At 40.9% G+C, this 15,943-nt stretch overlaps 1 protein-coding gene across 5 annotated transcripts in view; it reads right to left on the reverse strand.

Annotated features, from left to right (window-relative positions):
• Nucleotides 1-15,042, reverse strand: part of RPS6KA6 (ribosomal protein S6 kinase A6) — a 248,754-nt gene extending 233,712 nt beyond the window's left edge. For 4 of the 5 annotated variants that reach the window (XM_030209964.1, XM_030209960.1, XM_030209963.1 and 1 more), the window contains exon 1: nt 14,765-15,042. In XM_030209964.1, the coding sequence (XP_030065824.1) occupies nt 14,765-14,827 (63 nt within the window). In that variant the 5' untranslated portion in view covers nt 14,828-15,042. Of the gene's footprint in view, nt 1-11,739; nt 11,873-14,764 lie in introns of those variants that run through there. The other variant, XM_030209961.1, reaches the window with a different exon arrangement.
• Between the last annotated feature and the right edge of the window lie 901 nt (nt 15,043-15,943).

Below are 15,943 nucleotides of genomic sequence, written 5' to 3' on the forward strand. Positions count from 1 at the left end.
CCAAGCCTCACATCTTCACTGGCAGCTATAATGAACTCCCTGAGCTGACTCCGAGCATTTTCTCTGTCACGTCCCACCCCTCTGTCTCAACTTCCTGGGTTCTGGGTCAGCCCAGGAAGTTTCTTATGGCTGCTGCTGGCAACGAAGATGCGATGTTTGACAACTTAACTGGATTCACCAGGGGGGGGGGGGGGGAATGAGCCAAAGACAGAACAGAGAGAGGTGTTAGGCTCGTAGGGGAGAGGGCTCAGGGAAGAAAAGGAAGGTAGTAGACTTGGGGTAGGGCTGAGGGAAAATGAGGAGGAGTTGCTGCCTTGTGGGAGGAGGGCCAGAAAGGAAGTGGGAGAAGCGCTGGTGCAGAAAGAGGTGCTGGAGCTGCAGAGGGAGAGATACAGGAGGGATACTGGAACTGTGCGGGGAGGGGGAAGGGGAGTGGTAAAATGACTGGAGAAAGATGGAATTGCCAGAAGCTGCACTTTTTGGGTGGGGGGATGGGAAACATTTGCCATGGTGGAATCATGTGGCAGAGACCACGGAGTGTCTCGAGAAGGATGCTAAGTACATACGCTAAAGGTGTAGCAATGGGGAGTGGGTGGAAGAACGGAATAGGAGACCAGAGAATGAAAGCAGAAGAGGGAAAGTTGATAGGTAAATGAAATATAGGTAGAGGACTGAAGAGTGAAAGGGTGAAAGACAATACATCAAAGGTGGATGAAGTGAGGGAACTGAAGAAAGGACAAATGGACAGCACCCAGTTGCTAAAGTCTCCAATGACCTGTTCCTGGCCAGATCCAAAGTCTCTATTTTATCCTCATCCTTCTTGATCTATCTGCTGCTTTTGACACTGTTGATCACCGCCTACTTCTTGATACGCTGTCCTCACTTGGATTTCAGGGCTCTGTTCTTTCCTGGTTTTCTTCTTCTCTCTCCCATCGTACTTTTAGTGTATGCTCTAGTGGATCCTCCTCCACTTCTACCCCATTATCAATTGGTGTACCTCAGGGATCTTTCCTGGTACCTCTTCTTTTCTCCATCTATACTTCCTCCCTTGGTACTCTGATCTCATCCCATGGTTTTCAGTATCACCTTTAAGCTAACTCCCAGATCTACCTCTCCACACCAGAAATTTCAGCAGGAATCCAGGCCAAAGTATTAGCCTGTCTGTCTGACATTGCTGCCTGGATATCTCACCGCCATCTGAAATTAAACATGACCAAGACTGAGCTTCTTATCTTTCCCCTTAAACCAACCTCTCCTCTTTTTTTCCATTCTCTATCTCTGTGAATAACACTCTCATCCTCCCTGTCTCATCAGCTCATAACATTGGGGTTATCTTCGACTCCTCTCTCTCCTTCTCTGCATGTATTCAACAGACTGCTAAAACTTGTCATCCTTTCCTTTCTGAGCACACTACCAGAACCCTTAATCACACTCGTATTACTTCTCACTTAGACTATTGCAACTTGCTTCTCACAGGTCTCCCTCTAAGCCATCTCTCTCCCCTTCAATCTGTTCAAAATTCTGCTGCACAACTTATATTCCGCCAGTGTCACTATTCTCATATTAGCCCTCTCCTCAAGTTGCTTCATTGGATCCCTATCCGTTTCCACATACAGTTCAAACCCCTCTTATTGACTTACAAGTGCATTCACTCTACAACTCCTCAGTACCTCTCCACTCTTATCTCTCCCTACGCTCCTCACCGGGAACTCCTTTCACTGGGTAAATCTCTCTCATCTGCTAACTCCAGACTCCGTTCCTTTTATCTTGCTGCACCATATGCCTGGAATAGACTTCCTGAGCTGGTACGTCAAGCTCCATATCTGGCCGTCTTCAAATCTAGGCTAGAAACCCACCTTTTTGATGCTGCATTTAACTCCTAACCCTTACTCACTTGTTCATTACCCATGTTTTATCATTCCCACCTTAGTAATTCCCTTATTTGTCCTGTTTGTCTGTCCTAATCAGATTGTAAGCTCTGTCAAGTAGGGATGTCCAGTATACAGTGCTGCATACGTATAGTAGCACTATAGAAATGTTAAGCAGTAGTATAGTAGTAGTAGTTGATCTTGACCTTGGCAAGATCCCAAAACAGATTTTATTCTGCTTATCCTACAAATAAGCAGTGTATTTTCCTAAGTCCATCCCAATAATAGCTTATGAACTTTTCTTTTAGGAAAATATGTAAACCTTTTTTAAACTCTGCTAAGATAACTGCTTTTACCATACTCTCTGCCAGCGAATTCCGAAGTTTAATTACTTGTTGAGTGAAGAATTATCTCCAATTCACTACTTAGTAGCTTCATTGTGTGCCACCTAGTCCTAGTATTTTTGGAAAGAGTAAACAAGCAATTTACGTCTGCCCCGTTCCACTCCACTCAGTATTCCATAGACCTCTATCATATTTCCCCTCAGCCATCTCTTCATTCATTCATTAAACTTGATATACCACTTGTACCACTATTGCATATCTAAGCAGTGCACAACCCAAAATTCTAAATCAGTGAAAGGAACTCCGTATGCCAGATTAAAAGCAAGCAAACTCAATAATACAAAGGAATACTTACAGGCCATTCAATCAGCCAGAAAGAAAAAAAAAAGTACTTATGAAGAAAGTGTCAAAGTGAAATAGTGAGTTTTAAACCGGTTTTGAATTTGGGAAACATTTTCCCTTACAACTATGAGGGAAAGTTGTTCCACAACTTAGGCGCCAAAAAGAAAACAAAGTGCAAATTCTGAACTGCGAAGAACTAGTCTGTTGGCATCCAAAGAACGTAGGAAATGGGTAGACATATAGGGAATAACCAACAAAGGTAAGTATGAAGGTTCACCAGAATAGTAAGTTTTATGAGTAAGGATTAAAATTTTAAACCAAATGCGATACAAGAATGGCAACTTGTGAAGGCAAGTCAGTAATGGAGCGACATGATCATATTTTTTTTTGCTCTACACAGCAGTCCAGTCAAAGTGTTATATAATGTCTGGCGCTGACGTATTTGGGATTTGGTCAGACCAACATAGATCTCATTACAATAATCCATGAGAGAAATTACGAACGCATGATGAGCAGTATGAAGAGCAGGAAATTCTAGATAGCCCTGTAAATAACACAGTCTGAAGAACCAAAAAGCCTGTTTTTAACAACCTCTAAATTTTGTTTCCCAAAATATAGTGAGTCAAACCACAGCTCTTCGCCAAGCTGAAGAGCACTAGCCACTTTAGCCTTTGTGTGTAGTTTCTGTTTAAAACTTTGTAGCTGTCCAAATTGCTCTATTTTTACTTGTAATAGATGTGTTAGTGTTCTAGGGTCCTATGTAATAGTGCTACCTGTTCTTAGGTTGGGTTCATGTTTGAATCACAGGAATTAGTGCTACTGCTGTATGGTAGATTTACTACATTTATTTTGGAGTTAGGATTTTTTTCAGGTTTTGATTTTCACAATGAGCCAGTAGTGGAGATATTTTTGTTACTATTACATTCAAATAAAAGTTCTGATTCTCGTATCATCTATTTATTTGTATGGTAACTTCCATGGAAAAAATGTGCTAGTTATGATCTGCATCTGTTGTTTGGGGGGGGGGGGGTGACAGGGCTTTTGTGGATGAAGAGCATGTTTACGCTTACTTCATAAGAACTGCCATACTGTATAAAACCAAAGGGCCATGAGGGCCATGTATGCACTGTGTCACCTATGTGAGCAAAGTCCTTCAGTTGTGTGCCAATTGAAAAGGCTGAGAATCACTGCTCAAGGCAAAACGTACTAGTAAATTAGCTCTTGAAGAAATATTAGAACTTTCAAGAAATTCAATCAATTAATCGAGTTCAGGGTACTCTGCTCTACTTTGTTATCAAAAGAACCTACATCCTCCTTAACTTGATAAGATTTCATAGAAATAAAGAAAAAAATGGAAATGACAGTATCTTCATATTTAGGAGATACTTAACACTCCCTAAAATGCTTCATCAGTAGATGTTCAGCTGTAAGCATCTAGTTTCAAGAAAAAGTAAAGGTAATAGAAATAAAAAAAATAAAAAAAATTTAAAAAATAGAAAAGAAAGATTATACCTTTTTTTTATTAGACTAACAATACTTTTTGATTAGGATTAGCTTTCAAAGGCAACACCTTCTTCAGATCAGAAATGAGCAAATGTTGGCAAATATCAGAATATATGAGTAAACCACACACACTCAGAAGACAGTCTCACAGGAAGAGGGTAGGGATGGGTTAGGTGAGAAACAAGGAGAGATAGAGGGGTGATAAGAGGAGTCAAAGCAGTATAATATTATGGTTTATAATGTGATAGAAAACCCAGATCTTTGTTAAGTTCTGTCTGGTGGGTGCACAATATTTCATCATTTTGACTTCAAAGGCCTTACGCTCCTGGTCCTGGATGGTCTTAAAATGTCCTCTTAGTAATCTCACCATAAAATCACTGATGAAGTGTTCTGGTTTTGTAAAGTGTTGTCCCAAGAGGTGACATCCTGGTTGGTACTGATTCTTGTCTTTAGCATATCTCTCCAATATAGCACCCTTCACATTTTTTGCATTGAACGATATATACCACATTTGAAGGTAAGCATGTGTAGGATCTCCTTATACTGAATGTTTTCCCCCCACGTGACTGTGGGATCCTGTGAATGTGTTCGCACAATTTGCAGCTTGGAATATTGCCATTCTCTTTTTTGAGTTTCTATTGGGAGCTTGTTTTTCATTAATTTTTCTTTCAGATTAGATAGTTGTCAGAACGCTAGCATTGGTGGAGCTGGGAATATCTCTTTCAGAATTCATCATCCTGGAGTAGTAGATGTAGAACTTTTATGATGTCTCTGTTTTTCCAGCTCTGGATTGTACGTCACTATAAGGGGGACTTCTCTCTCTCTCTCTGGTTCTCTTTTCTTTGTAATGCAATAGGGTTTTCTTTGGGTGTTTTAAGGGGAGAGGCAATATTCTTGGAGATTTTGGGGTTGTAGCCTATTTGAAGGAGTCAGTAAGGATTTGATCTGCCTCTTGGGTCAGAGCAAATACAATGATATCATGTGGCTTGGCAGTGTATAGTGGACTTTTCTGTATGTGAAGAGTGGAAGATGGAGTTGTGGAGGTAGTTGTATCTGTCTGTAGGTTTTCTGTATATAGATGTTTGTATATAGCCATTGTATTGAAAACTGTGGTGTCTAGAAAATTGACTTTTTCTGACGAGTAGTCAATTTTAATTTGACTGTAGGACGGTAAAGAACTGTAAAATTATTTGAGAGTCTCTTCTCCCTCAGTTCAAATCATTAAAATGTCATCGATATACCGACAGTATTTTAAGAGTTTAGTCCGATATGTATTCAAAAATTTCTCTTCTAGTTTTGCAAAAGAAGAGGTTTACATATTGTGGTGCCATCCTGGTGCACAGGCAGTGCCCATGATTTACAGACAGATATCGTTATTAAAACGAAAATAGTTGTGAATTAGAATGACATTAATTTTGTAGTAGATTCCGGTGAGTATCAGTAGTCTAGAGTACATGTTGTTAAGAATGTCTCTCATGCAGCTATGCCATCCGCATGAGGAATGTTGCTGTATAGGGAGCGATTCTATATCAATTGTGACCACAGAATACTAAAAGGCAATTTTAAGACAATCCAGGAAAGACTTTTGAAGTAAAAATGATGAAGTATTTTTACACCCACCAGACAGGGGGTTTCTATCATATTACAAACCATAAAATTATACTGCTTTGTCACTCTCTTATTACCCATCCATCTCTCCCTGTTTTTCACCAACCCAGCTCTCCCTGTTTCTCACCTACCCTCTTCCTGTGAGCGTCACTGGAATGCTTTTATGTTTTACATATATATTCTGATATTTGTCAACATTTACTCATTTCTGATCTGAAGGTGTTGCCTTTGAAAGCTCATCAAAAAAGTATTGTTAGTCCAATCAAACAAAGGTATCACCTTATTTTCTTCTCTATGTTTTGTTTTATTTCTATTTATTACCTTTAAAAGTGAACTAACACAGCTACCATACCACTTTATTAAAGAAAACATTAACAAATGAACGGACCCCAAAATATATATTTCTGGTGTGTGTAGTGGGCACGCATAAAAAATTAAATTACCACCCGGGCCACAAGGTAGCCAGGCGGTAGTTCTGAATTGGAGCGCGTAGGCACCTTTGCGGCTTAGTAAAAGGGCCCCATAGAAAGCAGACCCTAACAGAAAATAGGACCAAGAGTAATTAGGTAGGCTAAGAGACTTTGAAAAGAAGCTTGCTGTAAAGGCCCAATTAATGCTAAAAACGTTTTCAAGTCTATTCAAAGAAAAAAAAAAAAAAAAAAAAAAAAAAAAAGACTGTGATGCTGTGAGTTGGACCACTAGACAAGGAATAAAACTGCTCAAGGAAAATGAGAACTGCAGAGAAACTAAGGAGCTCTTTTACTAAAGTGCAATAAGATTTGCACTTACCATACGTTAAACAAATGTTAAAGTGCAATAAATGCAAAGCTTGAGCAGTAAATGCAAGGGGTGTGTAAAAGCACCATTTCCCCTGATTACCAGTTCTGATCCTACTCCCCAAAAGCATACCCCCCTATGATCCTCAACCTCTCCAATCTTAAACCCCTGACAAGCTCCCCCCCCCCCCCCCCCAAATAAAAGCCCTGCACACACGTGCAAATCCCAACCTTCCCCCACACTCTTTCGGTGCTTATCCAGAGATGATCATTGTTGATGTAGTAGGCTGGGAGAGGATTAGTCCAATCCTCCTCCATTCCCACTCCATCAAGCTCTGGATTCCAAATGGAGTCGCTAATTGTCTTGCTATACTACAACTAGGGGTCAGACTTCTGTATAAGGACAATCGGATGGAAGGAGAAGGGAGCAGTATCAGGAGTCTTTGCTGTCATGACTGTGGCCATGCCAGCAGACTGCCAGTATCATGATTGAACTTACTACCTCCTCTTGAGGTGGTGATGGTAAATGCAGATGTGCTACTGGTAGTCATGACAGCTAGCACTGAAGGCAGCATTGCATGAAGATTTGACTTAAGAACTATGGGTGCCTACCCCTCCGAAGGGACACCACCTTGCAAGTGGTGGAGGGGCTTCCGTGTTTCAATGACTCAGAGGGCTATGCTGTAGGGTTACCCATATCAGACAGGCCTCTGAGGAGAAACCAGACAAAGAGTGTCCAAACCTGGAAGATCCAAGATGGTGTTGAGGGAGGACGTATGCTAGTTGAGTTCCCGTTTTACACCAGAATGCCTGAAGAAGAAGGCGCGCTCCCCAGAGAATGGGGAAGAGAAAAGGCAAAGCCGTGGTGCTGTCCTCCTCGAACACGGCTGGGGTTCCCACCACTTCTCAGTCTATTTTGGAGAGATTCAGGGTCATAACATCGGGGACATCAGTTCTTGCTTCGGGGAACAGCAAGGCTTTATTGCCGAATCTCAGTGGAGGGAGTGACTTTGAGTCATGGAGGTCAATAATGGAAACGCCCGAAGTGGGTTAGGATTTTCATGTGACCCGAGGAGGTCCTGGTGCAGCATCGACTCCGGATAATAAACCAACTGGGGGATTGGAGAGTGAGCTCTTCCCCCTGAAGATATCTGGAGTGGTTTCTGTGGAGAAATTGGACTTGGTGAAGCCAATAATGTCATAAAGGACATACTATAGGAACTGCAGCAGAATGTGAATAACTGTCTTCTTCAGATGTTTAAAAGTTTTCACTATGTGAGTTAAAGAATTTATATTAATACTTATCTAACAAAGTGGAAGTCCAAGATATAAAAAGAGACTTTGATTACGGAAATGGCTTCTCTATGAAAATTAGATGATTTGGTAATGAAGAATAGTTATTTTTCTTGTAAAAACTGGAATTTCTGGAGAACCAATTAAGGGAAAATAACTTGAGAATGATAAATTTACCTATAATATCCTATATATTAGCTACTGAATTTTTGAAGAAATATTTCTCTGATACTTTGCTAATACCTTCTGATAGCCACCTTTTGGTGACTAAAATTATATTTCCTTTAAAATCTTCTTTCAGAGAAAAGAGATGTGTTTAACTGACATTTTGGAAAATTCAGAAGTTATAGATAGAGTTATATTATTAGTGACTTTCATCTTTGATTAGATAGGAACAACGTTTTGAAACTATATTTCCGATATGTGGTTGATAGTTTTTTGGGTTCAAAGATGAATATATTTCCTGACACATCAAGGGACTCGCAGACTGGGAGGTGTGAAATCTTGGCTTTTCAGCCAGGAATCATTGCCCCAGGTGGGACCTTCCTAGCACGATTCCCTTGTAAGTGTTCTATTTTCCTTATTACTTATTTGTTTGAGCCTAAGAAATTATAGGGTTTGTGGAAACAGATGAAGAATCCTCTGCAGCAACTTCCTTCAGTTACCACTGTACCGGCTGCAATAACCGATTAACCTTCCTCCCTCAGAAAATGTGAAGTGTAAGATTAACCATTTTGAGTTTTTCTTATTTTCTTTAAGATTGTTTTCCTGATCTTGGATCTTCCAATTGTGGACAATTATGTAAATATATATTGTTGAGAGAAAATGTTTTCCTTTTTATATTAATTTCTGTATTTCCTTACATTTATGTGATAAATGTGAATGTAATTAAGTAAAATGATAAATAAAATTAAAAAAAAAAAAAAGAACTATGGGTGCCTAAAGTGTGCTTCCTTATTATCAAAAGAGCCCAACTGGACAACAAGATGAATATCGACTTCAGCTATTTGATCTTTAAAAAGACAACCTGTCACTTGACTAGCTGAACAGAACATGGTGGGCTGCATCACACCACTTCAGAAGGCAGACAAGTATTAAAGGTCCATGTGAACATGGCTCACGCATTACCAGGGTTTGTTTTGTTGTTATTATTATTGGATAATAAAGCTATGGCTTATTTCTTTCTCCCACATGCTTGAACCAAGGGCCCTGTTTACTAAGGCACTAGAAGCACGCTAAAAATTAGCACATCCTAAACACTAAAAAGACACCCATAGGAATATATGGGCATCTCTAGCATTAAGCTCATGCTAAAAACGCTAGCCCACCTTAATAAACAGGGCCACAAGTGTTTTATTGACAAATGTTAATTGAATGCAAAATTGATTATGTGCTGAGCAGGTGTGCCACTTGCCTAAGTCACTATTATTCAACTTTTTCTATGTTTGAAAACACTGAATGAACGAAGCTTCTACTATATTTAGAAATGGTTTGGTAAAACAGTTCAAGTAGATGAACATCAATAACTTTCATAGGTCCTCAAATTTCTTTTAACTATTTTTATTTATTTGTTGCATTTGTATCCCACATTTCCCCACCTATTTGTAGGCTCAATGTGGCTTACATAGTGCAGTAGTGGTAATCACCAATACCGGCATGAACAAATACAAAGTGAGGTTAAGACAGACTAATGATCAGAATCGATAGACATATTAGGGGTCAAGGGGAAGAGTAGGTTATGTCCAATATGAACTATGAAACATAAGTGCGGTTAATAAATCCCAATCAGTCAAGCTGTTCATCCAAGTAAGCCCTCAAATGTCACAGAGCTGAAACAGTTCTACATAAGGAATAGCCAAAATTCCTGAGTTACAGAAATCATTTAGCTGAAGTTATAGTCACTCAAGGAGGGACCACCAGTTATTGAATGAAGGATTCACATACCTTTCGAAAAAGATGCTTATGGACCTACTTACAGACTTGTGGTAAGGTTCTACAGTTATTATGCACCAAGGACTTGATTCTATAAATAACACCGAAAAATCAGCTCTGAAAAACTTAAGCACCGAGTGCTATTCTATAAAGAATCCACACCCTTTAAAGAATAGCGCTAAGCATAAAAATGGCAACTAACTTAAGGTGCCGGCAATTACGCCTGCTGAAAGCAGATGTAAATGCCAGCGCCTAACTTAGGCGCCAATGGGGTCTATTCTATAGAAATGTGTATAAATTCTGGGAACACCCCCATGAATTTACACACGGAGCATTATAGAATTCATCCACATATAAATCCCAATTAATGCAAATAGCCATTAGCCATTATTAGAACCGACTGGCTCATTAATCAATTAAGTTGTGCATGCATATCAGCAATGTGCACGCAACTTTAGTCACCATATAGAGAATCCTCCAGTAATTGCCAATATTAATGCAGAGTAACCCCCAAAATCTGTACTAGTAATATACTCAGCAACTTCCCACTGACTTAAAAGAAAAAAAGTTTTAAACTGAATTAACTGCATTGTAAATTATTGAGTGTAGTTAGTTACACTTGAAGGTGTGGTCTAATGGTTAGTATAGCGGGAGTGGAGGAGTGGCCTAAAGGTTAGTGTAGCAGGAGTAGAGAAGAGGCCTAATGGTTAGTGTAGTGGGTTGCCAACCTGAGGAACTGGATTTGATTCCCGCTGCTGCCTGACAGTCAGCAGTGGGTTGAGATTCTGGGGAGCAGGTTCAATTCCCTCTGCAGCTGCATGTGACCCTGGCCAAGTCACTTAGCCCTCCACTGCCCCAGGTACAATGCATAACTTAGATTGTGAGCCTATTAGGGACAGTGCAAAGCACCTGAAATAGAAACTGTAAACCACATAGTCGCCTTAGGGATCAATTGCAGTATATCAAATGCTATAAATTAAAAAAAAAATAGTATGTGGTAGTTAAAGCACATTAGATGGATAATATGGAAATTAGTGTGTGCTAAGGCACCACATTAAGAGTTAGCATGTGGCCCCTTATTGCTGAAACTTTGTTAAACAAAACATGCATATTTTTGTCAACCCGGTCATTTATTCAATGGGTCCCCTCCCTCTCTTATCAAGGTTCAACTGAACCCTTCATCCTGGAAAGGGTTCATAAACTTTTTCTTAGGACTGTATATAGCTATGTAATATATACAGTATGTGGGAGGAAGAATTTAAGAAAAGAACACACACCTTTTAAAAAGTTCCATATGTAAGTGACACAGGGTAAGTACTTCTACTTGCCTTAGGCACCATTACATAATGTTTTCTTTTGAAGAAATTGGGAATTTTTTATTGTCCTAAAGTTATTGTAATTTGAGCACGCACATGAAATAAATGAACAGTGTATGTGCCTGATACAATCTTTTGATTTAACTATCAGGTGCTAATAAATCCATCATACATTTCATACCCAAGATCTTTTTATCATATTTCAACAAGTGATTTTCATGAAGATTTGGCCTCAACTCAGAAAAGGGGGTATAGATCACTATAAGTAAAAATCAAATTTTTTTTCTCCTACTTCATTGTAACTAAGGGCCTCTTACCCAAGCACTAGCAGCTCCCAGTGCAGTAACGCCAATAAAGCCCATGAACTCTAAAGACTTGATAAAAAAAAAAAAAAAAAAGAGGCCCTAAATATATTTAAGGCACTTTTTTTCAGCACTTTAGAAGTATATTTGCAAAAACTCTGGTACGCACCATGAGTTAAGGAATATTTTAAAACAAACAGGCAAGTTTATTTATTGAAGGCATCCCCCTGAAGTTTTCCTGAACCCATGGAAGAAGTGATACTTGGCAATTACCATAAACTGCATCAGCATTAATTCAAAACTACTGAATCCTTGAGCTTTTCACTTTATTATTAATTTATATGCCACCAAAACACTAGGTGGATCCCAATAAAACATCTATAAAACTTTACACATATGCAACAGCAAAATTAAACATAAAACCAAATAAACCAGAAAAATTTCCCACACTCTACCTGAATTGGCATTATACCAAAGGATATGCTAACACAAACAAATAGGTCTTCAGCTTCTCAAACTGGGTCACATTCGTGGCAAGGTAGAAATACCCCAGCAGATTGGTCCACAAACATGGTCCTGCAATAGACAACACTGCTACCCTTGTATCTGCATAACACACCTTCCCCAATGTTAGTTTCCAGATATTTTGTGTCCACTGACCACAATGTGCACACCGGTTGATACACCTTTAAAATCTGTAAAAGACATACAAGGGAGCTGTTTCATTGATGACGCTTGCGCCAATACTCTCAATAACAGCCTGCTAGGCACTGGCAGCCAATGAAGATGCTTCAAGTATCTGAGTTATATGCATGTACCTAGAGGTTCCAGTAATCAAACACACTGCAGCATTTTGGATCACTTCATCACGTGACCATCTAAAACTCAAACTGAAGAAGTGGGCTTGTAAAATTTTGCCGACCACAGCTCATCTTCAGATTGCACTTATAAACTGGAGTAGCACTCATCAATACTTCTACAGCCACAACTCCAAACTGCAAAGCTGCAGAAAGTGTGCAACCTCTGGACAGCACAGGATAATGATGTATTCTAGAGCACACTCCCGAGTTGTGACCCCATTTGGAGTTACAATCCACAGTGTAGGAAGCTCTGGGATGATGGCAGAGACCTCTAGTGCTCTACTAAAGAAACGTACTTTGATTCGTGAATACTCCTGCAGCTTTTGGGAAAAAAAGGGAAGGCTCTTAACCAGTGAGGTGATTGTAGAAGTAAACCCTTTTTAAAGGAAAACTTGGATTGGTATAAGATCCCAGCCCTGTTTGGATTCTTTATCTTTGGCTCTGATACCCCAACCACAGTACAAGGTTCTGCAAGGAGATCAAAGACTGGCTAGACCAGCCATTGGGTCAGAAAGTGAAAAGTAGTAGTGGGAAGTGACAGGGTTGTTGAGGCTTCTGTATTTGCTTAGAGGTGTATTCAGTAACAGAGAACAGCATACCGCTACTTCTAAGGAGAGGGATAAGCAGCTGAAGAAAAAGGAGAGCAGGAGACACTGGTCCTGAAGAAAAACATGAAGGGCCTACAGGAAAAGAGCCATGTAGTAAAGACATATGACAGCAGTGACTACATCTGGGTTTAAGCCAGCTCTGGAAGCAGAGGAGTAAGAGAGAAGGATCCGGAGCGCAAGGAGAAAGAATTGACTTGCCCAAGATCACAAGGAGCACCAGTGGGATTTGAACCAGGAACTTTTGGATGTCAAGACCTGTGCTCTAACCACTAGGTCACTCCCTTAGGTTTCTGTAAGTTATGATTAATTTTCTGCAATTTATGAGTCTTATAGAATTCCGAGATGTTATTTTTTATATACAATTTTATGTATAATGTAAACCATTGATATGTGCAGTTAAGGACAGTATAACAAATGCTTTTAAATAAACCGATAAATAATCTCGCTCACTCTGATTCCGGCCTTGACTGAGTTACTGAGCATCAGTGATGAGTGTGGATTGTTTTGCCAACTGCTCTTCAGCAATACTGCTTCCAACTTGGATCCATCAACTGAAATATGTATACTCTAGGTAAAGTAACCCTCTTAGGACTGGGACCAGACAAGAAGGGATTACAGATGCCCCCCCCCCCCCCCCCCCCAAAAAAAAAAAAAGTTATCTTCTGAATGGGTACTGCTACTAAAATTATGCATAAAAGACTCACATCACATAACAGCTAAGATGACTATATTAATACCATTGGTGATGACAAACATCTAGCACAAACTAATCCAAAATGATTCTGTTCTTCTTAAATTGTGGTTCCCTCTAGTAGTTATCACAAATAGATTACAGAATCTACTTGAATATTTTTCAAAACAAGAAAGGTGAAATTTTGAATTAATACACACTAAGTTTTAATTAAGATAGCTAGCTAAAGTATTTTCTAAATGTAGTTACAACTGTATTTCTGAAGAAAATTACATGTATGGATCCACATAATCAAAACAAAAATGTATGCTATATTTCAATCTGATAGCTGAAATTTAACTAGAAGATAAAGTAGCTAACACTCAAGTCTTGGTTAAGAGTGATCTCATCCTATAGCTCCAAGTATCCTATTGTTATTGGAGGCTCACTCAGGATCTTTGCTGATAGCCAAAAGATGCTAAAAGCTGACTTAATGAAAACTGCAACAGCAGATCGCTATATCGCCCCCTGATTTTTGGCTCGAGCTCCCTTCAGATTGGTTTTTCGCTCAAAAGGATTTAGAACATGCAAAAAAAAAAATAGAAACCTGGAAAACAGAAACGCATACACACAAAGACAGAAGATATTGGTTCCGTGCAGCAACCCACTGATGGATCTACTTTAAAGAAATTGCAACAACTTTCACCGCCAGCTTAACAGAAGAGGACGCAATAGCCTAGCAGCTCCACATGTTCTCGGCTGACATACACCCACGAAAGGACAGCAATCCCCCCCCCCCCCCCACCCCCACCCCCACCCCAAGCATCCTGGAGCTGGGGAACTCGCTGACGCACAACTTGGCTGCAGTGACAGCGGCTCTCTGGGTTTCATCTGTTCTCCACCGCCGAGAGCCAGGGCACGGAGTCATCATTCCGCCCCGTACACTTGGGACCCATCCGCAGACAGAACCGGAGAATAAACCCAAAGCAGACAATATGTTTTCATTTTTTTTCCCCTAGTAACACAAACTTGTACCATATTGAACGGACATCATCCAGCAGCAGCCGCTCCCTCCCTCCCTCTAAAGGGACTGCTGACTAAAGAAGAGGGGTAGCAAGTCCTGGAAGATAATACAGCCCCCCCCCCCCCCCCCCCCACCACAAACAAACAAAAAAAACCTCAGACCACCACAAGAAAGAGCGAAAGGCACTGGAAAGCTGCAGCCCCCGTGCACAAAAAGTGTCCAGAATAACACGCCAAGGAAAACAAGGTGCCAGTCACCCGCTCTCCCCCGCACACACCACCACCCCCAAGGCAGAAAGCGACATGCACCGCTACTCACCTCACTGCAGCCACCGTACATCTCCATTTTGTACCAGGGATCCGCCAGCTGGGCAAACGGCATCCCAGTCACGGGCGGCCGCAGCCACGCATTCCTCACTGTCCGTCCCGGGACACGCAGAGACCGCACTGGTCACTTCTCCGGCGGCTCGTCAGAGCCACTGCGAGCCACGGAGACAGGCAGCGCTTCTCCCCATAGAGGAGGAGGAGGTGGTGAGAGAGACGGTAGCAGCAGCAAAGCCGGGACTTACTCCCTTTCTCATACACCCACACTGCCGCTTTTTCTCCCTGCCGAGAAGCCCGTCTCTTAACAATATGGCCGCGGCCGTTACCTGTGCAGCCTGGAAACCGAGCGCCGCCTGACGTCACAATGACGTCACCGCCGCGAGGAGATTCCCCCATCCTGACTACAGAAGGGATAAAAAAGGAAACAGCGTGACAGCGGCGGAGCGTCGCGTGGAATGCCAATGGGGTCGCTGTCTGCGTCGCACCGGCTCGATAGCCCCTCGCTAATCCCCTCCCCCCCCCACAAAAAAAAATTGGGGAAGAGGGGCACGAATCGCTGTGGTTTAGGATGAGAGTCTGCAGCTCGTGGGGATTTTTGTTCCTTGTTTTGATTATTCAAGCTTTTTTGGGGGGGGGGGAGTGGTATATTAAAATTGGTATTTGGCAATGCTCAGAAAAATAATATTCTTTTTGTTGACGTTGACCTTCAAAATCTTCTGGTCCGAAAGATAAGATAAAGTGGACACGCAGAGAACGGGTTTACTGAGGTAACAGAACATTACGGAGGATAGGCAGTGACGGGAACAAAAGAAGACTTATGCGTATAACCACCTCTTGACATTCATGGTTTTTAATAAGCTGTGCTCGGTTCAGCTTCTCAACCACAAAGAGCGTAGTATAATCATACTTTTAAAAACACACATACGCGCGTGTCATATAGATTACCAAAATAGGGCCTATGCATCCGTTTTGTTGTTTGGTAATTGGTGAATCCTGTTACTGAAACTACGAATCTGAGAAACTTTCAGGGTATTTATTAATGAAGGTAACTCTCAAGTTGTTAGATAAACGTACAAAGAAGCTAGAGGTGCTTTCATCCTCTCCCCCACCCGAAAATCTTGATTATGACTCGTTTACACTGTAACTACTACTACTAATAATCATTTATATAGCA

Source organism: Microcaecilia unicolor, chromosome 7 (genome assembly GCF_901765095.1).
Source record: "Microcaecilia unicolor chromosome 7, aMicUni1.1, whole genome shotgun sequence".
Lineage (NCBI taxonomy): Eukaryota > Metazoa > Chordata > Amphibia > Gymnophiona > Siphonopidae > Microcaecilia > Microcaecilia unicolor.